The sequence below is a fragment of the Notolepis coatsorum genome (genome assembly GCF_963971535.1).
Source record: "Notolepis coatsorum genome assembly, chromosome: 18".
NCBI lineage: Eukaryota > Metazoa > Chordata > Actinopteri > Aulopiformes > Paralepididae > Notolepis > Notolepis coatsorum.
This window is the reverse complement of record NC_140182.1, coordinates 45,191,341-45,216,411: the sequence shown is the minus strand read 5'-3', so window position 1 is coordinate 45,216,411 and position 25,071 is coordinate 45,191,341. Positions and strand designations below refer to the sequence as shown.

The 25,071-nt window shown below is 42.9% G+C and overlaps 1 protein-coding gene across 2 annotated transcripts in view; it reads right to left on the bottom strand.

Annotated features, from left to right (window-relative positions):
- bmal1a (basic helix-loop-helix ARNT like 1a) overlaps positions 1-25,071 on the bottom strand; it is a 100,541-nt gene that overhangs the window by 12,952 nt on the left and 62,518 nt on the right. The window contains exons 4-13 of one of the 2 annotated variants that reach the window (XM_084334402.1): positions 24,816-24,963; positions 23,546-23,566; positions 22,994-23,026; positions 20,827-20,856; positions 20,222-20,379; positions 19,808-19,887; positions 18,161-18,253; positions 15,324-15,441; positions 14,786-14,935; positions 3,577-3,823 (exon numbers count right to left, since the gene is read on the bottom strand). In XM_084334402.1, coding sequence (XP_084190528.1) covers positions 3,577-3,823; positions 14,786-14,935; positions 15,324-15,441; positions 18,161-18,253; positions 19,808-19,887; positions 20,222-20,379; positions 20,827-20,856; positions 22,994-23,026; positions 23,546-23,566; positions 24,816-24,963 — 1,078 coding nt within the window. Of the gene's footprint in view, positions 1-3,576; positions 3,824-14,785; positions 14,936-15,323; positions 15,442-18,160; positions 18,254-19,807; positions 19,888-20,221; positions 20,380-20,826; positions 20,857-22,993; positions 23,027-23,545; positions 23,567-24,815; positions 25,004-25,071 lie in introns of both variants that reach the window. The other variant, XM_084334403.1, reaches the window with a different exon arrangement.

Here is a 25,071-nt window from a genome sequence, read left to right as displayed (position 1 = left end):
ATCTTATTTAAGATTACTGTATGATATAAGTGTGTATTAAAAGACGGAGCTGTTAATGCGTATGAAGGCTTGTGTCCACAGGCAAGCTATATTCACGTAACTCACATATTCAAATGATTCCTGTAATTCCTGTACAGTAACTATTCAACTAATAATGTTAAGTTATTAGGTCATCCTGGTTCCTGGGACCACTCACGCGTGATGCCAACATCCTCAACTATCCACAACATCAGAGCACATCAGGTGCAGACGCTCTTCTGTCTGGGGTCTATTAACTCAATTTAGAATGCAATTAGGCTTTTAACCCTCTAAAGCCAGGCGCAACACTAGACATGTTTAGCAAAACATTAAATATCTTTGGAACAGTTTGTGATAAGGACTCACCTTATTTTGTTTCGGAATCGGGAGATTGTGATCTCAACATTGACATTGTATCTCTCCAGCGAGAAATAAGCGGACAACGAAAAAACGTCACTCGCCACTTAAATAAATCAAAAGCGTGTATTTAACAAACTCAAAAACATTAATTTTAAATAAATAAACAAACGCAAAATCTACTTATGTCAACGAAAATGTCCAGTAGGCCTAACTAAATAACAGATAAATCTCTGTTACACGCAAGCAGCGTCTGATGACCGAATCTGTCAGATGGCACACTGGAGGAGATAGAGAAACGATATGAAATAAAGAAATGCTGTAGATGCGTTCATTAGAGAAAATGTATTTCAATAACATTCTATGTGCACTACCAGCCAGCAAAGGAGATATACACTTTCAATTTTGACAGAGAAACGATCTCCCGATTCAGATACAATTGAACACAAACTGGTTAAGTAATGCATATTATGATAATATTTGATTGTGACTAAAGTGTAGGCTATAATCAATCAACTACAGTAATGCGTTACGAGCATGTGGCTTGGTTTGGGCGGGGGGAGCAACGTCACCTCATTTTTGGCCCGACCCATTCGAAATGCGTTCCGCGGCCCATGGGTGATGGTGACAACATCACTGAAGCATTAAAACAAGATGTCCCAGAAAGCTATCCCAGCTATCAGGCCTGAGGAATCAGACAGCTGGGTTTCAATTGATAGGAACCATACTTTTTCATTTCTAAGATGAGTTAATTATATAATTGTTAGGGTTAAGACCTGATCTTACATTAGAAAACATTTTATATCCATATATATAGAGAGAAGCTGAGATTAAGGTCGCTTTCACACAGGGGCTTTCGGACCAGAATTCGATAGTCCGGTTTTTCGGGTCTGTGTGAATGCGCGTCGAACTCGGTTCACGGACCAAACAGTCGAACTCTGGTCCGCCTGAAAACGTAGGTCTCGGTTCGGCTTCATCGAACCAAACGCGAACCAAATATAGGAAGTGATTATTATTACCACTGCTCGCAGCACTCACTGCAAAACAAGCACACTGCATCTAATCTCTCTATCTATCTATCTATCTATCTATCTATCTATATATCTGTGCATCTTGGGAAGAAGGAAGAAAAAACGCGGCTTATTATTATTACCGAGGCGCGCGGCTTATTATATTATTAATAAAACAGCTACTTGTGGGCACTCATAAAAACACTGTGGTCTACAAGTTGTTTAGCGAGAGGATGGTGGTAATGTGCTTCAATAGAACAATGGATCAATGCCATGTCAAAACTCGGCTCCGCTGATCTGGAGGACTCGCAGTCCACACAGACACACACACACACGCGCGCGCGCACACACACGGGATCGCAGCCACACACACATTTCCACTGTCCAATAGACAAGCGCCCTTTTCGACCGCGTGACATTGTTCAGAAGGTCTCGGTCCGCCTGACAGATATCTGTGTGAAAGCAGGCGAACCAAATGAAGAATGCAACAATGTTGCAACTTCACCCCCAGAACCGCACCGAGTCCACCAAAACTATATGTGAAAGCGACCTAACACAATTAAAACAACACACTCAGCCTACCCTACCAGCTGTATTAACACAACACTCAGCCTACCCTACCAGCTGTATTAAAACAACACTCAGCCTACCCTACCAGCTGTATTAAAACAACACTCAGCCTACCCTACCAGCTGTATTAACACACTCAGCCTACCCTACCAGCTGTATTAAAACACTCAGCCTACCCTACCAGCTGTATTAACACACTCAGCCTACCCTACCAGCTGTATTAAAACAACTCAGCCTACCCTACCATCTGTATTAACACAACACTCAGCCTACCCTACCAGCTGTATTAAAACAACTCAGCCTACCCTACCATCTGTATTAACACAACACTCAGCCTACCCTACCAGCTGTATTAAAACAACACTCAGCCTACCCTACCAGCTGTATTAAAACAACACTCAGCCTACCCTACCAGCTGTATTAACACACTCAGCCTACCCTACCAGCTGTATTAACACACTCAGCCTACCCTACCAGCTGTACTAAAACATCACCCAGCCTACCCTACCAGCTGTATTAACACACTCAGCCTACCCTACCAGCTGTATTAAAACAACACTCAGCCTACCCTACCATCTGTATTAAAACAGCACTCAGTCATACAGTCTACCCTACCAGCTGTATTAAAACAGCACTCAGTCATACAGCCTACCCTACCAGCTGTATTAAAACAACACACTCAGTCTACCCTACCAGCTGTATTAAAGGGGACGTGCATTGCTATTCCTTGCACTATTTGGGCAACTTTACACAATTCCTGTAAGTCTATTGAACACATCTGTAAGGTTTTCTAAAAAAAATTCATTGTTTTATATTTCTAATCAAGTACTCAAAAGCCTCATTTTCCAGCCTCAGGATTTCAGGCTGTTATTGGATGGGCTCCGCCCATAAGCGCTTTGAAAGACAGTCACCCACACAGTCTGCGAGTGGCAGACAGAGAGAGATATAGAGACATTGAGGGGGATACTAATTAATTTCTCTGCAGGGGGGCATAATCCCACGGGACAATGCATTGGTAACTTGTTTCAAATGACAATATATCTCTGTGATTATTATTGTACGGATCCGAATACGGGCGTGCGCGTCGGAGCATGCGCAAAGATATTTGACAGTAATATGCTGCTCCCGACTGCGAGGGAGAAAGATAGAGAGGGAGAGAGGGAGAGAGAGATAGAGAGATAGAGAGGGACGCGCAGGACTTTGCAGGAGTGTGTGTAAAAATGTGTGTGCGCCGGCGCGCCGCGGGAATGAGTCTTCTCTCCCACACATTTTTACACACACTCCTGCAGAGTCCCTCTCTCTCTCCCTCGTTCTGTGCTGTCTGTCGGACTCGGCGGCACCCTGTTTGAGGAAGTAATCCACTCGCTCTGTTGAGCGAATTGTGGGCGGTGACTACAACCACAGAGCCAATCAGATCACAATCAGCTCCATCAGCTCCTTGTTACGTCACCTTGCGAGTCAAATCAGACCTTTAAAACAACACTCAGCCTACTCTACCAGCTGTATTAAAACAGCACACTCAGTCTACCCTACCAGCCCTACACTCTAGCCCATTAATTGAAACAAACTCTCCCAGGCGTCTCTCACTCTCCTCCCCACTGTCCCCTCCGTCCGTCCTCACCTTTGATCAACGAACACGAATTTCCCGTCGATGGCGTGGCGGGAGACGTATTCGGTGGGTTTGACCCTGATGTCGGCCAGACTGGGCTGGGGAACAATGTGAGGGTGCAGCCTGCCGATGGCCACCAGGCAGCTCAGGTTACAGCCCTCGTTGTCGGGCTCGTTATCCTCGTCAAGACCCATCTTGGTCGGAGGCCAGCTCTTCAGGTAGCCCGTACTGTGGATGGTGCAGAAACTCTTACGGTCCACTGGAGGGGGAAGGATGGAAGGAAGGAAGGAAGGAAGGAAGAAAGGAAGAAGAGAGAAAGAGAGAGGAGAAAGAGAGACAGAGAGAGAGGGGAAAGAGGAGAGAGACCGAGAGGGAAAGAAGGGAGAAAGAGAGGAGAGAGAGACAGAGGGAGAGGAGAGAAACAGATAGGAGAGCTCCTATTAAGATCCCACCACAATCCAGACACGATGCATAGTGAGGCTAATAGGGCATTCGTGAGACTTTTCCTTTTATATATTTTATATATGTATTTATATTTATGATAATGAATGGTGTGACTGTGCCGATTCTCAGTTGTCCCTAAGATGTTCACTTTACACTTGAACCGAGCTATTATGCAGGACAAATTCCAAGGCCTGCCCTTAACCTTTATTTGCCCTACAGCCATATTAGGCTGAGTCACTGCCTCAATGAACTGGATGGAGGTTGAAATGTGCTCCGGGAAACCTACCATAAAGTGTATCCATTTTACAAAGAAAGAGGGGGAAATCTGACCAGCCATTCACATCAGTTGGAATGACGCAAGAGCAGAGTAGAAAGCTGAAACGCAGTCCCGTTAAAAACCAGAGAACACGAGCAGGCTGGTTTAAGCTTTATAAAGCATGGAAACAGGCCAAACACCAGGCCAGTCAGTCACAATAAAGCAGCAGATAGTGTAAGCACTCCCCTTTGAGAACCAACTTAACAAAGAGAAGTGGGTCCAAGCAGAGCAACAGTAATGTCTTCTGGTCTGGCATGCTAACTGGGAGGGTGGGTCTGGCTCGCTCCATCTTGTTGTAATGTTTTATGCATCTCGGCCGCCCCTCCGCTATTCCCTGTCCTCATCTCATCCATCAGGGATTTGCGTGTCTTGCCACGGGTCTCCGTTGTGCATTTATCATCTTAAATAAATGACCATGTCACCATCTAAAAACACCTTTTAATTTTTTTTACTAACTAGGACACTGTCGTGATAGTTTGTTGTTAATAATTTTTTCTAAAATAACCAGGGTCAGGTAAATAAATGTGTGTCCAGAAGCAGACTTCCTTGGTGGTATAATGCTAAGCTTTGTGCTGTGAGCTGTGATGCCTGTGGCCGAACAGGCATATGATCACAAATGGGTGGGTGGTGGTGGGGGGGGGGGGGGCAGGATAAAAGGAATCTTTCTTAGAGATAAAATAGGCCTTGTGTGCCCAATGAGCCAGAAGTCCTGGGGGGAAAGCCTACAGTAGGATAGGGTGGCAGAGGGGTGTTAGGACCGGCTTGGGACATGAAAGATAGCAGGAATAGTGCCTAGTAGGAGGGCTGCCCCCTATAGTCACAGTCCAGTCATCGGTCTGTTTGGTCTTAGTTGAGACAAAATTGTGAATCACAATATACAGTGTATATAAGATAACAAAGATAGAGGATAAATGATACATATCAGTCTATTGCCCAGCCCTATGTAGACAGATTAAACCAACAGCCTGCCGAGTCTGGGAGGAAGCTTACCAGGTCGACTTTCAAGAGAAAGTCAAGCAGAACGTGGGCGTAAACGGACTCAGGCCATGGTTACACTGGGGAAAAACAGCAACGTTTTGTTGCTGAATGATTACGTTTGCATGTCCAAGTTAAAAAGAAATGCCGTTTTGGCAGGAAAACGTGTTTCCCTAGCGGGAACGCTGAAAAGGTGTTTTCGTTTTGGAAACTCGCCGACAATGGTGCCGTGTAATCCGAGCCGGATACGGAGCCGTTCTGCCCAATGCCCATGCGCAGTAGAAACAGACGCCAAATTCTCCCCCTCCCAGACCCATGTCATGTCAACAAACCCTTACCACGCAACAAACCCTTACCAGCTCAGAGATCCTCTTTCAACATAACAAGCATTAAACAAAATGGCCCAGTCATCTATTCACTTTTGTTTAATACATGAGGTGTTGTCTAATGTTATCTAGCTACTGATAGCTCCTGATATCAACGTCTGATATCATCAGTTTGGCATTCGTTTTCGCAGGTGCTGGCTGGCTAGCGTCGCTCGTGAGCTAACGTTTAGCTAACATTACTTTCAGACCCTGTTAGTCAAGTTGAACTATCGCTCTGTAGATGGGAGGCCGAAGGTCTCTAGAGGCTTCCGTTAATGAAATTGTAACTGAGGGGTACAATTCCCTGACTGTATTAATAAGTATGGTATCATTAAACCACTACTGTCTTATGTACATTACTACTGGCCATACAGTACACAGGTATATCATGATGAACACTTCCCACAATGACACGGTTCCACACAAAACTGGGTTTAAGAATATTTATTAGCAGCAATGATAGTATATATAACAATACTTTACGTAGGGTGCGCTTATAAGGCAAAAGAATGTGCGTAAGCAAATCAATAACGTAAGTCCATTATCATATTACGCAGGGGATAATGAATACCACCTGTATCTTAGGAATTATATCTATGGTACACTAGTAAGGCAGCGGGAGATACTGGTAGGGTCCCTCCGGTTGTAGGCCAGCAAGGGGAGAGGATTTGTCGGTAGCAAAGTCTGGATCAACGGGGACTCAATAAGCTCCTGCTACGGGAGACGGTACATTACTCCCTTGATCGGCAGACGAAAGCAGCAGCTATTCTCCGGTATGCGGTGCAGCATGGAAGAAAGCTAGCCAGCCGCAGGCGTCCTAGAGGCGGGCTCGACGATGCTCCCTCACAGGGTAAATCCCACACAGTTGTGGGTGTAGACGATTCTCCGCTCCATCAGATACAGGACCAAAGCAAATATAATCCGGCCGAAAAGGGCTATGTAGTCGTCGGGTAGGTTATCCAGTGTACATGTCCACACGGTCCTCGTCTAGGGCTCCTCGGGTGAAGGCGCCAGGTTAAGCTGCCCAGCCTGGATAAGCACACTAGCTGGTGCGAGGAAACGTTGGTGATGCTGGTCACTGTAGAACGGTAGCCGCACGATACACTATACATAAATAGACTAATACTGAATTAATAGAATAGGTCGAACTCGACGGTACAGCGTTAAACTCTGATACTTCAGTTATCAATTCGCACGCGGTCTCAATGCTCTATTTGGGGCCAAACAGGCCTTACTTCACCGCACGTTGTATCGTGGGTGAGGCTTCACTTGGGTAACTCGAACTAGGTTAACTAACTGCTGTATCCACCTGCGCCGTATTTATACGTTAGGTGAACAAACTAGTACCAGCCTTATTCCTGTCTCGTATTCTTGCGCAGAGCCGTTCATGTCCAGGCAAGTCTGTGGCGGTGACTTTGAACCAGACCCTGGGGGTATGGCAGTGGCACCTAGGGGACCGCTGTCCAATAGGAGAACGAAATATTATGGTCTGTACTAGGTTAAAGGGATATTCCGTGTATATGTACAAAGAATACACAAGGGATATCAGACGATATACAAATATTATGCAATATATATCAATCAATAAATATATATATTCGGTTTAATCTGATCCTTCGTAACAGAAATGATTGATCTGGTTTTACAGAGTATATGTTATTGTAATATGAACTACATAATATACTATAATAACACATTTCCGTTTGTTGGCAACGGTTTTTGGGTCATATCTTTATGAAAATTAATGTGTTGATAAGATAAAAACTACCTACGTTTGTGAAAAGGGGCGTTGCTGCGGAACCAATCAAAACGCGTTACAACGTCAGGTGACTTGATTTCTCCCAATGACATTCTTCAAGCCCTGGAACCAGGAAGTAAATATTGCTACTCGTCTGTTGACAAGACTGGATAGCTCTGCATTCGGTAAGCTCTCAATTCATTACTATTACTATTGAAATGCATTTTTACTTAACTTTACAGCATTATTCAAACGTGATAGGAAGTTATGAGTCATCAGCCGTTTATATGCAGTCCGTTTTGACGTCCGATTACACATTGGAAAATGTTGTAGCCAGCTCACAAAGACTAACGTTAGGTTAGCATTTTAACTTTCTCAGATAGCAATCTAACATTACGTTAGTGTAAATCAAACAACTCTAACCCAATACTAATAATAGTAACTTGTTTCACATTCTTGCTGTGTGTTACACTATGGTAATAGCGGTCTGTGTTGTTGCCTGTGACGTTAGAAATTTGACGTTGTCACAACCGTTACATATGTACAAAATATACTGTCTCATAAATATACTCTTCCAATATAACAATTAACAATAGTTTGATATTGGATGGTCCCTGTGCTGTTGTTTACTGTCTATCTGTATGTCATGTATGTAATATGTTATGATGAATTGAAAATAGGGGACCCTGATGTAAACAAGATGAAAGTCTTTCTCTGGTCTGCATCCCATTAACAATTGTGTGTATTGAGCTGTACTGTACTGTACCCATTCTGCAATCTGTTAATAACGTTTTCAATCAATCAATCAACATTTATAACACAATAACAAGTGTGAAAATAACATGTTATTTATTTTAACAGTAACATGTATTACAAAAACATATTCCCTGTTGTCCCAAATTACTGCTCCTTAATGATGATGATTCTTTAGCTTTAAGTATTGTTCAGAGACGATTTTGGCTGGCAGGAAGTACTGCTGAAAAAAAAATTGGCGCTTTGATGGCAAGCTCCACATTCTCTGCCCTTTAATCACTGGAAACAGTTATTAGCTGATGTTGTAACAATGGAGCTTTCTACAGCTAGATTAAATGGTGCAAACTATCAAACAATAGATAGCTGGAACCAACAATGTGCATTGTATGCCTGTACCTGTGCCTATCTTCCAAAAAAGAAATTAAATATATGAAAAAAAGAAGAAAAAAACTCCAGTGAAAACTTAGGATACAGTGTTCTGACAGTCCAAACACAGACACATGTCTGTACATGGTAGGTTGTTTGATTTGCATGTGCATCGCCCCTTCATGCATTGTGTTTTTTTGCAGGAGCAGTATACAAGTTCCAGGATTGCGACTGGGGCTGGAGGAAGTGACATCCAGTCAATCTCGAAGAAATCTCTGGACTGCTGATCACCACATGGGAACTGTATTGAGAGGCATGAGCACAGTGAAGCAATAGTCGGGTGTCTGCTTCCTCCTGTATTGAGAACAGTGTTTGTAGTGGTAACACCTCCACCCCTGTGCCACTGCTGTTGACTCTGATGACATGGCACTCAGACCCATGTCTCAAATAGAAATTGCTGTAGGTTTTCTTTGTTTTCGCCACAAGCTAAGAACTTGGACCATTGTTTTGGTGTTTTCTGGTCAGCTGAATATATTGTAGTCAGCTGACATCCTCTTGCTGCTCGTCGGTTTCTCTCTGCGTTCTTTATGCTCAGTGTTTTGTACGTGTCGGGGACAAAATGCACCACTTTGGATTTACTTGCTTTGGCTGGGTTGATGAGGTTCAATAGTACACTGTTTGCAAATCTTCCAAATGTATCCTGAGGTTTCATTGCCTGTATCAGAGCCATTGCATCACACACCCAGGTTGAGCCATCAGGGACTTCAACTGTGGCGGGTGGATTTACTGATCCCTCGAGAAAGTGCATTAACTTGGCTTTATCAGTTTTCACCATAGAGCCATCCATGTTCGCTATGGCTGCAGGGAAGGGTCCCAGACTGTAGACTAACATTTCCCCGATGTCAATCTTCCTGACTGTTCCCACCACTATAAGCCTGGCGAAGAGGTCTCGGTCTGCTTTCAGGGCCATCTCCTTGCCTCTCACCTTGGTAACACTTGATGTTGCTGTGTCCTTGAAGGTTTTGAGTTTCATATTTTTTACAGGAGCATGGAAGTCCACCTCATCTGTTAGGAGACGTTGTTTAAAGAAATCGCCAAATGCCTTCTCACTGTACTAGTTACACATTACACGCATACAAATGACAATAACACTATGTAACAACCATCAAATGCACTCACAGCACACACATCCACACGCACACACTCACTTTAAACAAACAACTCACTGCAGCACCCACTTTAGAACACCTAAACACACTTTATATTTATTGGCAAAGAATTTGCACTACAACCCATACCTCATTACACCTTACTGTAAATTGTACCTCATCCCATTTCTGCATTGTTGTATAGTATATTGTATTGTAACTCAGTTACTTTTCTACTCTGCATTGTACATTGTATGTATATATTGAACACTTGTCTACGTACTTGACTTCTATTTTATACTTATCTATTTTTATCTAGCACAATCTCTGGAGCAAAACAGAAAGAAGCATTTTATATAAAAGTATTCTGTACGTCTGTATGACAACTAATAAAGAAACTTGATCAAAAAATCAACATTCTGTTCTCTATGCCAGGCTAGATCTGACCTTGACTCATGTTACAGGATTAATACACACTTTATACACAAATTGCATATAGCATTCTCTTTGGTAGCATTCATTCTGTGTTTATTGTGTCATACTGGGGAATAATATTAATATTATTATGTCCTATTGGGGACATAATTTTAAATTCTGAGCAATTCAATCGTTTTTTTTATAGAGAGGACGTCTGACATTGATTGAAAACGGTTAACAGATTGCAGAATGGGTACAATACAGTACAGCTCAATACACACAATTGTTAAGGGGATGCAGACCAGAGAGAGACCAACAAAGTGAGGTATGTAATACATTTCGAATCAAATTGTGGTCGGTTAGATCTAACGTTAATATCACGTTATCCATCTAATGGATAGCAAGCTCACCCGACGTCGGTATGGCTTGCGAAATACAATCTTATAGTAAGAAACAAAACACAAGTTGAACATAGTTTTGAACGTTTTATTACAATAGTATTTAGGTCGGACCGTCGGGTAGATCTAACGTTAATATCACGTTAACCATCTAAAGCTCATCTGTGACGTCGTTATGGTTAATACAGTGCGAAATACAATCTTATATAGTAACAAAACAATACACAAATTGAACATAGTTTTGAACGTTTTATTACAATAGTATTTACTGTCTCATGTTGTGTATAATCAGCTAGCGTTCCAGTCAGATCCATTCTCCGTTGTTCTTGTTGACAATTTTGGGGTCCCGAAATCCCGTTTCTGTATCCTGATTGGTTTATCAGCTAGAGGTGTCCAAAGATATGCATGAGCAAACATTTAATTTAAATGTAAGATTACGAACACCGATGACCAACAGACGGCTGGCCAACAAACGTATTTTGACTCAACATAATAACTAGATATCACACACAAAGAATTGTGTAGTCTGCCAACATGGATCAATCAAGTTCACTTTAGACAGACTCGGCCTCCCATCTACTGGGGACGCTGATTAATATAACAAGCTACAACAGTCTGCATTCCCTTAACAATTGTTTGTATTGAGCCGTATTGTATTGTACCAGGGCTCTACGCTAACCTTTTTCCCCAAGGAGCACATGTGCACCTAAATGAAAAAATTTAGGAGCACACAAAGAAATTTAGGAGCGCACAAAAATATTTAGGAGCACAGTGAAAATATTTCAAGTAACTAGAGTTTATTTATTTTTTTATAAATGTATATTTGTACTGTGCGTGCATGTGCAAACGGGAACGGGACACACATCTGTGCAAAAGCACGTACCACCAAAGTCACTGGCCCACTGTGTGCATGTGTGTGTATCTGCGTGTGCAAACGGGAATGGGACACAGACATTTGAACTATTAAGTGATTAATGCCTACTGTGGCAAAGTTGTAGCCAACAACTAGGCATAATAAAAAAGGCAGTAACATTGAACTACTGCCACAAAACAGTCACTTAACTTTAGCCCCTTTTATGCATACAATGCCTATGTTTTGGCTAGTGTTGTTCTTCTAGAAAAATAATCCTTTCAGGGTTGCCTATTGAAATACTGTACACCTCCAGTACAGAAACATTGTTTATGAGTTTGCGTGTCAAGTCGATTCTGCCAATTACGTCACACCGCTTGCACCCACCTCTGCTGTTGATAACGCTAGCCAAGTTAGCACACACACACACAGATACACACACGCACAGTGGGCCAGTGACTTTGGTGTAGGGGTGTAACAATGCATCGCAATGGCGGACTTTCCGGAAGTAAAAAAGCAAATGAAAGCTTCCGATTGGTCATTTCCTTTATTTCCCTTGAAACCAGTCACGTCACTCTACTGTGATTGGACCGTTGGCTTGAGTGCAATGTGGGACGTGTAGTTTTTGAACGATTAGCAGCGGAGAGAAAAAACCACGACTGAGGTTGTAATCTTCACTCGCACACTGTGCAAGTAATTGATTTTTCCGGTTCACACACACATATTTCTAGGGGCAAATGAGAGTAATATGGTCGCACTGTAGAGCCCTGATTGTACCCATTCTGCAATCTGTTAAATAACGTTTACATCCATTCATTCTGCTAGCATTAACGTTACTTCGCTGCTAGCCACAATGCTATACTGTTATATCCCAATCACGTTAGCACGTAAGCTAACAAAATCGGCGATATTTTTGTGAGACTAAACTCCGCTCTTGGTGGTCAATTGTGTTGATGTTAGTTTTGTTTCATCAACAAATCATCAACAAATGAGGCATCCGTTTTTGTTTATTGCACTTTATTTCTTGCTGAAAAATAAATGCTATGTGGCTAAATGGCTCATGCGAGGCATAAAGATGGTGGCTTTTGAGATTTTGAGCAGGATGTGGAGTGACTCATTCAACCTTTCTGATTGGTTGAAAATGGCCTTCATGTTTGAACTACATCGCCACCTACTGCTTTGGCATTGTACTACATGTATATAGTAGACGAGACAAAACGACGTCTAACTTAACTCTTACTTGCCTGCCAATACGCAGCGTTCTGAAAAGCAAAACGAAATGAAATGGCCCTAGTGCAGGGGTCGGCAATTAGGTCTGGCCACGGGCCAAATTTTCCCAATACCATTGAATGGCAGGCCAGGACCAAAAACAATGGCTATTGGCTAATTTAATATAATGATAGTGAAAATGCAGCACCGCGGCGGGTGCATACACATAATAATAATAATAATAATAATAATAATAATAATAATAATAATAATAATAATAATAATAATAATAACTTTATTTGTATAGCACTTTTCATACAGAGATTGCAGTTCAAAGTGCTTCACAACAGTAAAAAATACAGGCATAAGCGAGCATGATGCACTCTCAAATGGGGGACCCTGATGTAAACAAGACAAACGTCTTTCTCTGGTCTGCATCCCCTTAACAATTGTGTGTATTGAGCCTAAACTGTATTGTACCCATTCTGCAATCTGTTAATAAAATTTTCATTCATTCATTCATTCATGAACAGCAGATCAGCTGTTGCAGATCACCGCGGCGAGTGATGAACAGCAGATCAGAATGCATGAAAACACGACTCACCATAACTGCCCTGGGCTTGTTCAGTCATCCAAAATCCCTGCTAATGTTTGAAACATGTCAAATATCCACTCGCCGCCCTCCAATTCCAGATTGGCGTTGAATGCAGCTACTTTATCTGCCAACTTGAACACAGTTGTCATCATTGCCTCGTTTGCTATCTTGTCGCCACATATTATGCAGAGAGGACCTCGGCACGCAAGAATCACCGACCCTTTTGCGATAAACCCGTATTTTAAGTATGACTTTTAATGTTTATTAAAAGAAGCTTTATGTGTCTTGGAGGTCGTAGGCTCCTCTTCTGGCTCCTCAGTTGGTATTTCCCCGTTGCAAAGAAGCTATCCAAAGAATTTCTTATTTTTTTTTACACATTTTTGCTAACGTTAATCGCTCGCATCCCGAACGTGGAAGTGAAAGTGCGTTAGGGAAAATATACACGCGGCCCGGTGGGACTATTCCATTTTGTTCTCCCAGTCCACGTGACCATTTCTAGCATTTCAATTGGCTATAGTGACAGACATAGATATGATGAATAGATAGATACAGCTTCACAAAGACACTCTGGCGTCACGAGTGAATATTTCCTGTGCGTAAAATAAATATCATATTCTCAAAATAAACTGGCCAGAAATTATTGCTGGCAGGCCAATGTCGGCCCGCGGGCCGCCTATTGCCGACCCCTGCCCTAGTGTAACCGCAGCCTCAGGTGCAAATTTGCACCAATGACCGGTGCGCCCTGATACCACGCACCACAGGAGTAGACTATGTCAACTCAACTATATATATGCTATAGTATTTCATTGGGCAAGACTTTAAAAAATTATTTCCAATCCGAAAGCTAGGCTCCAAGTGGGAAGTCAAAAATATGTATCCATTATATTTGTGTCTTCCACTCTTATTCCGTTTCAGTCGATTATACTTTTTTAAGGGGTTATAAATTAAACAAACTATCCCGATTTAGTTTTTACTTAATAAATGTGACATAATCAATCAGACAAGCAAGCTAGCTGGCTGCCGTCATTGCAAACAGATAGATAAGGCTAACGTTATGTCCAGGAACAAAACCATTCATTCTGAAAGTTGCTTGAAATGTCTGCGCTTCCACGTTAACGTATGGTTTTGTTTTTAACTTAATAGGAATGTGAGATAATCCAACAAGTGAGCTAGTCGGCTGTTGTTGTTGCTAACAGCTAACACTAGTGCACCAAGCTATCATATTCTCTCCAGGTGTCGGCAGGCCACAGGGCCCATGCAGGAGAACATAGTGTTCTTTTTAAAATAGATTCCTGAAACGTAGGCGTAGACTGGAGGCGGTTTTAACGCTGCACTTACTAACGTGGCCCACAACTCTTTGAGTCAGAATATGAGGGTGGTGGTGCTGCTCTGCTCAGGGATGACCATGATTACCATCACTCGTATGCTCAAAATGAACGCTGAAATCCAGCTTTGACAGTCAGCCAAGTGCAACTATGAACCGTGGGCGGCGATTCCTGAAATCCATTACTCGTTTGGAGAAAAATTCCGACCCAAAAATTCCAATGTAATTGGAGCGCCGCCTCCGTTTTGAATGGAGAGATAACCATTGCTGAACCACCAATCAAGTCACGAGTCTCAGGGCGGTAGACAGGAGACACAAGGTACCTTTCTTCTTGGAGCAGGTGGAAGGGAAGTCTTTGTCTTCTACTTTGACAGAAGGCCTGTTGCACTTCATCCTGCAGAAGAAAGACCGTCTGGCTCCAGAACACAGCCTGGACGGACCGGGAGTGATATCAGTCTTCACCGGGAGACCAGCTGGAAACAAGGCACAAGGTTTTTTTACATTGTCATTTAGCTGATTATAAAGGCTATTTTTTTCAAATGAGTTTTATTCATAAAAGAAAAAAATATATATATAATCAAATAAAAACGATAAGCTGTATACTAGTGTCTCTGGCGTCACAATAAAATGCACGTGCAACTGACGCAAGCATTGGTCTTTAATAGGCTGCAAACATTAAATGTGGCCCTGCCCATGGTTCAGAAGTCCCTATACTTTACTATGGAGACTGTATGACATTTTGCATTTAACAGCAACATTTTGTCAACAGCACTATGTAAAGGAAAAAAGATGGATAAAACAATCAAATGAAATAAAGACAGATACGAGAGGCAGAAAGTGGAGGTGGGTTGTATTGTTTACTTTTAGCGTCGATGAGCCTCTCCCGCGGGGCCGTGTCAGAGGAGGACAGCTGCTCTTTGACCTTGGCGATGTCCTTGGGGTGAAGGTAGTCAAAAAGACTCTGGCCTATCAAGTCATTCTGGTGGAGGGAGACGAGGAGGGACAGAGAGCGAGGGACAGAGATACAGGAGGGAGAGAGGGGAGAAAGGAGGAGAGAGCACAGGGGTGTAGAGAGAGAGAGGAGGGAGGAGAGAGCAGGGGTTGGTGAGCAGTGTTAAGGAGAGAGAGGAAGGAGGAGAGAGCAGGGGTTGGGTGAGGACAGACAGGAGAGGGTTAAGGAGAGGAGGGAGGAGAGAGCAGGGGTTGGGTGAGGACAGACAGGATAGGGTTAAGGAGAGAGAGGAGGGAGGAGAGCAGGGGTTGGGTGAGGACAGACAGGAGAGGGTTAAGGAAAGAGAGGAGGGAGGAGAGAGCAGGGGTTGGGTGAGGACAGACAGGAGAGGGTTAAGGAGAAATAATAGGGAGGAGAGAGCAGGGGTTGGGTGAGCAGTGTTAAGGAGAGAGAGGAAGGAGGAGAGAGCAGGGGTTGGGTGAGGCCAGACAGGAGAGGGTTAAGGAAAGAGAGGAGGGAGGAGAGAGCAGGGGTTGGGAGGGTTAAGGAGAGAGAGGAGGGAGGAGAGAGCAGGGGTTGGGTGAGGACAGACAGGAGAGGGTTAAGGAGAGAGAGGAGGGAGGAGAGCAGGGGTTGGGTGAGGACAGACAGGAGAGGGTTAAGGAAAGAGAGGAGGGAGGAGAGAGCAGGGGTTGGGTGAGGACAGACAGGAGAGGGTTGAGGGAGAGAGAGAAGGGAGGAGAGCAGGGGTTGGGTGAGCACAGACAGGAGAGGGTTGAGGGAGAGAGAGAAGGGAGGAGAGCAGGGGTTGGGTGAGGACAGACAGGAGAGGGTTAAGGAGAGAGAGGAGGGAGAGCAGGGGTTGGGTGAGCACAGACAGGAGAGGGTTAAGGAGAGAGAGAAGGGAGGAGAGCAGGGGTTGGGTGAGGACAGACAGGAGAGGGTTAAGGAGAGAGAGGAGGGAGGAGAGCAGGGGTTGGGTGAGCACAGACAGGAGAGGGTTGAGGGAGAGAGAGAAGGGAGGAGAGCAGGGGTTGGGTGAGGACAGACAGGAGAGGGTTAAGGAGAGAGAGGAGGGAGGAGAGCAGGGGTTGGGTGAGCACAGACAGGAGAGGGTTAAGGAGAGAGAGGAGGGAGGAGAGCAGGGGTTGGGTGAGGACAGACAGGAGAGGGTTAAGGAGAGAGAGGAGGGAGGAGAGCAGGGGTTGGGTGAGGACAGACAGGAGAGGGTTAAAGAGAGAGAGGAGGGAGGAGAGAGCAGGGGTTGGGTGAGGACAGACAGGAGAGGGTTAAGGAGAGAGAGGAGGGAGGAGAGAGCAGGGGTTGGGTGAGGACAGACAGGAGAGGGTTAAGGAGAGAGGAGGGAGGAGAGAGCAGGGGTTGGGTGAGGACAGACAGGAGAGGGTTAAGGAGAGAGAGGAGGGAGGAGAGCAGGGGTTGGGTGAGGACAGACAGGAGAGGGTTAAGGAGAGAGAGGAGGGAGGAGAGAGCAGGGGTTGGGTGAGGACAGACAGGAGAGGGTTAAGGAGAGAGAGGAGGGAGGAGAGAGCAGGGGTTGGGTGAGGACAGACAGGAGAGGGTTGAGGGAGAGAGAGAAGGGAAAGAGGAGGGGCGATGAAGAGGCAGAAAGAGAAGAGAGAGGGAGGGGGAGAGAGGAGAGGACACAATATTAGATTGGAGAGAAGTGACACATGCAATAGAAATAAAATGTAGGAGACAAAGACGGAGGAAGAGAAAACAAGCAAAATTGTGACTCAGAAGCACAGAACTAATGTAATTTACACTGAAGTAGACAACGAGAAGTAGGGGTGGGTGGGGGGAATATCCCATTTTACTGCAATAAAGAATATTGGAATGACTGAAAACGTTATCTTACTAGATAAAACAGATGAGGTATATCTATTTTTATTGCTGATTAACAAGGTTCTCCATTGGGGACATAATTTGCAGTTGAAAAAAAAGGTAATAAATCACAATATTGTGATATCGTATTCCCACCCCTACTGAGAATCATGTCGGCCCACTAGCCTATAGAAGATGGTGGGAAGTGAGATCCCAAACCTGGACAGTGTATGCTGGCAGTCTACGCAAGAAGGCTAGCGACATCAGTAGAGTCACAGTCTTGTTTGCCTGTTGCCATCAGGAAGAGATCTAGAGCTAGCTAACAGACTGAAGAGCAGCTTCTTCCCCAGAGCTGTAGACTCAGTTTACCTGCCATGCAGAAGTGCATTTTATGCCTTCTATGTATCATTATACAAATAGACGACATTGGTAGAGGACCTTGTCTCTCGTTTTTTATACATTGCTTTGTGCAATGGCTTTTTATATTGCACTGTTTGCACTGTCAACGTGCAGCATATCTGCCTCAAAAAGTATATTTATTTGGTAAATATAGATAGGGGATGCTGCCTCAACATAGTTATCTTGTTTTCTATTGCTGCTGGTCTCAGAGATACCTAACATAATTGTTATTTTGTTGTATGCCTACACTGACAAATAAATACTTACACACACACATTCCTGAATCCTAAAAAGAGCTGGTCTGTGGTTTAAAAACAGGTATGGTTCTCATCCGAAATATTGGTACCCCTTTCACTTTTGTTGGCAAAAATAAGGTGAAATACTATAATTATTCAGAACAATGTTTGTTTTTCGGGCCTCATCAGAAAAATAGGGTCCAACCACAACCTGTGTATTTCCCTGTAAAAAAGATAAATAAAGAGCTGGTCATAAATGGCAGCCATACCTGGCTGTAGTTTAGGATCTTGTAGACAGACTCAGAGACAAAAAGGATCTTCCCGCGATCACACCCGACCACAAAGAGAAAGCCATCCGCAGCCTAGAATAATAAATGAAAAACAGAAACATTTTATTGGAGTCCTCCTAATGACTTATTCAGAAACAGAAACATTTCCACAATTAGACTGCCCCATAAAAAGTTATTTGGTGGGAAAGATTCAAATGGGATTTCTATCTGGCTAATGAAGACGCATCAATGTGGCCACAGGTGTAAATGGAAGATTAAATGGATGCGTGAAATAACAAATTAGCCTTCTTTTGTCACTTCTAAGCTAACTATAAAAAGTGACAATACTCAGATCCTAGTACGATTTGATCATGTAATTAGTATTGATACCGAGTCGAAAACGAGATGCAGATCTTTTAGGTTTGTAGTTTATTTTGGAGATGTCGTCTCTCCCAGCATTGCTGAAAGGCTACCTGGTGAGGATCATCTTTGGCCAAAACAAGAAGTTGCACAACCACAGTAAGCCATGTGCCTCAAGAGAGGGAGATTTCTGAGCTTAGAGCTGCATTAGTGTCTGGTGGCCTGGACACTAGATTATCAAAGCAAGGTAGAGTTCAATGAGTTCACAGAATAGTATCCTTACCTGATTACTCCCTACTTTAGGTTTAGGTTTACTTTATTTGATCAAGGGGGAGAGCGTACATTAATAAAACATTTTACAAATGTAAATGCACCCAATTTTAGCCAAAAGGCTAATTTCCATTGGCAGTCCCCCTGCCAGAAGGTACAGGCTAAAATCCTGTGTGAAAAAAGGGTTAGCAATAAAAACAGAATAAAATCAAGATAAATAACATTAGAATAAAAACACAACAAAAGCACATAGACATGATAGGGATACACGTCACAATACAGTCATGGACACAAGGACAGAGCACATCATGACATATTGAGAGACCCAGACATAGACAGACGCACCATATCCACACACACACATATACACACACACACCTCAGTGTTGACAATGCTGGTTTTCAATGAGCCATTCCCTAATCCTGCACTTGAATGAATGATATGATGTGGACACTCTAATTGTTCTTGATTCATGGTAAGTACCCATTTAAAGACCATTCAACCTTTAGAATCTTACACACTGCTGCAGCTATAAGGCAAACAGAACTAGTCTTCAACATAAAATCATCTACATTGTTCCTCATCATGGGGGAATTAAATTGATACGGGGAACAATGTTGTCTTTGGAACTGACAGTAATCTGTGAATTCTCATCCAGCTGTAGTTACAATTATCTTATTGTGCTCACAACTGATATATTTCAGCTCAATTGTGGATATTATTGACTTTTCTGTACCACTACATATTGGGTCACTTAAGGTGCAATTTATGGGCGACCTTAATTAAGGCCACACAATTGGACAATACTTTCTTCCGCTGGGACGGGTAAATTAAAGAAAAAACAGTGGGGACAAATTATGATAAAAAAAGTGTCAACTAAATAATCGATCTACATTGGGTCAAACTAGTCCACAAATGTATTCCTAATCCTAAATACTGAACCTATAGCATCAAGTGCTTCAACTCAACTGAGAGTAAGCCTGAGTATCTGAGAGTAATCCTGAGAACTGAACATACCCTTAATATCAAGTGCTTCAGCTCATCATCCGAGAGGAAGGAAGGCTTGTAGTTGGCCTCTGTGTATGGGTTGGCTGCACCTGAGAGCGAACGAACGAACACACACACACACACACAGTCAAGAGTTACTCAAGTGTGAAATTAGAATTTCCTGTGTGGAAAGTAAATAAATAAAAACCAGTGCTCTGATTGACTGTCATCCTATACTACTGTCACAGCTTTGAAATGTGACCATTTTGCCACATGGTTTACTTGGGGACAGAATGATACATGTGAAAGTAAACAAACATTCAGAATTCAGATCAAGCATTGGAAACTGGCTACGCATTCTACAATTGACCTCTCAGAGGATCTCAAGCGCCCTGGCAACAGAAAGTGTGTCCCTGGTGATCCTTGTTAAGCCCTTTCTCTCACCTCGTAGTGTCTTCATATGTTGAACTGCCATGCGCAGGACTGTGAGCTTGTCCAGTTTGCGGGACATGGCGTTACAGGTGGGAACGAGCGACGCCAGCTCGTCGATAAAGCTGTTCATCTTGTCCCTGCGACGCTTCTCTATCTGGCTGTGAGCCTCTCTGTCAAGAGAATATACAGAAAAGGTGTGAGCCATCAGCTAACTTTTAGTAGACACTCATGGACATTCTATGGAAGTACCAAGACAAGATGGTAGTGGTTACTGGTTAGCATGCATACAGTAGTTTTAATAATCTTTTAAGCCCATTTGTTTTCATCCACCCATCCCACCTGCACAGCTGAATGAAATGTGCTACTTTGAATAGAATGAATGAATACAAAAACCACAAACCTACAATGGAGCAGTCATCTAGGACTGAGTAAATTTTGCTGAGTGAGTGAGTGAGTGAGTGAGTGAGTGAGTGAGTGAGTGAGTGAGTGAGTGAGTGAGTGAGTGAGTGAGTGAGTGAGTGAAAAGAGTAAGAAAGAACAGATGTAAGAGAGTACAGGGGAGAGAAAGAGGGAAGGAGAAGGGTGAAGGAGGAGTGAGGAGAGGTGAGGCTGGATACCTGGCATTCTTTATCCGTCCCTGTTGGTCGCTGGAAAGACAAATGAGAGAGGAAGACATGGGGAGAGGGTCACTGCTGAGGCTCCTCAATGGGGTACAATGATGTCACAGTTCCAAAGCTCTGGACAACCCGTTTAACAGGTTACTCCATTGTTGCATAGTTTATGCAAGGGTGTAAAGCCTTGACCTATATTCAACTGTGGACAATGTCACCCACTGACGCAATGCACATATGACGTAGTGCCTAACACACACACACACACATTCGGAAACAGCCACTGGAAAAACTCTAGCTCATGCAACTGATGACAGCATGGCAGGTGTACAGCATCGTCAGTCACATGGTACTCCATACATCGCCCTTCCGTCGTTACCCGGAAGAATCTTTCCCTGTTAATTTTATCAGCATACAGCCACTTTCTGAATGGGAGTTTCTAAATCCTTCCACACATTTCAGGAATTCTCTGAGGTGATACTGTACATACAGTAAAATCTTGTGTTACAGCATGTGAGAAAGTTAGAAAAACACAAAATAAATATCAAAAAGGTACAAGACTGAGTACATAGCAGCCATAGCTTGTTAATGGACTGCTTCCAGCTCATTGGTCATCTTTCACCGTTCTTCCAGCTCATTAGGTGAGTTTACACCATTCTTCCTTGGCCACGTTCCTAAACAAATTTGTCAGCAAAATCGCCAACTTTTACACAACGTCAGGAGCAACGATTGGTTGGTTGAGCTTTCTAGGATTATGGGTATCCCACGTGATGCTACATCCCAGAGAGGAAAGAAGTTTTATTGTGTAATTACTGGAAACTATTGCGAACGGGTTCTGAGAATTGGAGAAACCCGTCCAGCACCAGAACCCCATGTGACCGACGCACTCCATTCAGGAGGGATCTCACCAAGGCAGATATGTTCTACTCAAACACCTCCGTTTTAATAATCCATTGGGGATTATGTCTTAATTTTCTTTTTTGCTGTAATGTTTTTTTATTTATTTGAATTTTTTTATTGTATTGCCTTTCACAAGATAAACCACTTTGTTTTCTATTTTAATTTGTTGTTCATACTTTATTCTATTCCAGGGTTTATTCTAGATGAAAGTTTAAATCAGAGGGCGATAGTGACAAAAAGGGAATGCAGCACCTAAGTAGGAGGGATTGCTGAGATACATGGAAACAGAGGCCTTGTCCATGTTGTTTCACTGTGGATTGGAGGCCTGGTCCACAGCTAGAGGTCTAGTCCACACCTAGAGGCCTGGTCCACACCTAAAAGCCTGGTCGACACCTAGAGGCCTGGTCCACACCTAGAGGTCTAGTCCACACCTAAAGGCCTGGTCCACACCTAGAGGCCTGGTCCACACCTAGAGACCTGGTCCACACCTAGAAGCCTGGTCCACACCTAGAGACCTGGTCCACACTTAGAGGCCTGGCCCACACCTAGAGGCCTGGCCCACACCTACAGGCCTGGCCCACACCTAGAGGCCTGGTCCACACCTAGAGGCCTGGTCCACACCTACAGGCCTGGCCCACACCTAGAGACCTGGTCCACACCTAGAGACCTGGCCCACACCTAACAGTGTTTTAGAAAATCAGTCTATTAGTCACCCGACAACATGCTCACATGACATGGCCTGGATGGGAGGCTGCAGGGGAGCTCTCTGTGGTCCTGATCGCAGAGAAAATACTCCCCTTTCATAAATACCTGTGAATGTGTGGACAGGGCCATTAGTCATGATGTTAGCATTTTCCATAAGCTCTGGTTTCACCCGTCCACATGAATACACGGTTGTATTTATAATAAAAAAAAATAAAATAAAAATCCGGTTTCACTGACCTAAAATGCCATTTGCGATGTGGACGAAAGGCCAACAAAAAAGCTACAGTTTCAGAAATACCTGTGTACGTGTGGACAAGGCCTACAAACACTCTACCATGATTCTGACATTTAGAGAGGAATTAAGTTGGTTTGAAAAAGAAAAAACAGATCACTGTTCACTTGTCAAAAAGAAAACTGCTTTCCATTTATGTGGGCATTTACCGTCAACATTAGAGTTTACAGTGTTAACATAAAGGAATGAAAATAAAAACTGCTTTTTTTTCTTGGGAGCTTGGGACCAGAGCCAGAGATACTCTGCCCGGGGAGATGTGGTAACCCACTGTCTTACCTTCCCAGCTTGTCTTTGTCTGGGTCCATGTCACTGAGAAGGACAAACAGATGGCATTAGTTTCAGTTACAACATCATAAAACACATCACATAACTACTAGAATTGAACATAAAAACAATGAGTTCATGTTTTTCTTTTCTTTATTCCAGCATCAATTCAACCCTTTGCATTGAAGAACCATATAAATCCGTTTTGATATTTTCTGAACAGCCCATGTATTTGCAATTGTGAAGTTAATCTAAATCACTTGGAGTGTGATATATCACAAGAAACTACTCAACCTCTATGGTCTCTAACTATGAATGAACACAACACTATCTTTCGATAATAAAGTTGGAAAAGATTGTACCTCTTAAAACTTAAAAACGTTTTATATGGTTCTTCATCTGAGGTACTCAATTATTGTCTTGCAGTAGTTATATCTATAAATATAAATATATATTACAAAACATTAACAAAAGATAAACTTCGAGGCCATGTGCCATTCAAGCTCTGAACAAAATTTATTTTGTAATAACGTCAACATAAGGCCAAGACATTTTTCAACTTACTCAAATGAGAAGCCATCAATCCTGCAAAGCAAAAACAAATGTGTTAATCAATTCCTTGTCACCTGAGTATTGATTAATTTGAATAATTTACAAGATGACTAATGTGCATTGAATTGAATAAAGCATTTATTCAGAAAACAGAAACACAGGCTAGGCCAGTGTTTTTCAAAGTGTGGGGCCCTGTTTATGAGTGCCCTGCAGTGGTGATTACAAAGTAGGGGGTCGATCGATCAGGGATGATTATTAGTTAATGAAGGAGGCAAACAGCCTATATCTGGGGCCGATATTCAATTGCAGTAAAGTCAATTGCACAAAAAAATATTTGGGTCAAGATATACAGTAACAGTAACTGCCTTTCAAATGTAATGTAATACATGATTGATATAATAACTTGGAAAACAGTTTAAAAGTACATTGAAATCTTGCAGACACTAGACTGAACACAAATATAAAACACACATACAGTACCATATGTAAACAACTAACTCCCCAAAACATAAAATATTTATGTACCGTAATTCCTCTAATAGTAACCGGGTCTCAAATACAAGCCGGGTCTCTATTAATGGCCGGGTGCGCTCTTGAGCTAAGCAATTATAAGCCGGCCTCCTAATACAAGCCGGGTTACTAATATACTGAGCTGCATACTGAGCTAGTTACTTGATTTCACTTTGAAAACGTTGAAATGACCAGTGACCACCTGTAAATTAATTGCACTGTTTACTATTTCATACAGTACTTGGTTTCAATAAATGAACCCAGTACATTTTACTGGGTTCAAACTGACACAAAATGTTGATTTATTCATTATGATCCGTTTGAAAATTTGAAATATAGGCCTCCCTCTTATACAGGCCTCCTCCTAATACAAGCCTGGTACCCGCTACAGTTGAAACAAATACAAGCCGGGGTTACTATTAGAGGAATTACGGTATATATGTTTTACATTTATTGAGCCCCTTTACAAGTAAACTAGCATGGAACGGTTAGTATCTTCAGATTCCTTGCAAGCTCTAGTTCTTCATATGGTACCACAGATACAGTATTACTATTTGGTGTGTACAGGGAAAACAAACACAGGAACTTACTATAGTTTATTGTGGTGTGTGTGTATGTGTGTGCATATGTGTGCATGTGTGTAGTCAGTAGTGCTCAAGATTACAATCCCCATTGGGAAGCTCCAGGTTATCAGTTATCACAGGCTGTTCAGCAGACTGGCAGACTCAACAATAATGGCCTCCAACTCCTCCTCCTGTGTGTGTGTTCTTACTGGTAGTCGGTGGTGCTGCCCTTCCTCTTGCGGGTGTAGTCCATGCCTGGCGTGCTGATGGAGCTGGAGATGAGGTCGGTGGAGCCAGGGGACATGAAGTCATTCATGGTAGAGGAGATGTCCATCCTTTGGTCTGCCATCAGATCATCTGGAACATGTCCTTTTGTTTTCATTCTGCATTGCTTTCACTGTTGTAATTTTTTTTTTCATTAAAATAAAGTGTATAATTTATTATCATCTTTGATCATAGTCCATT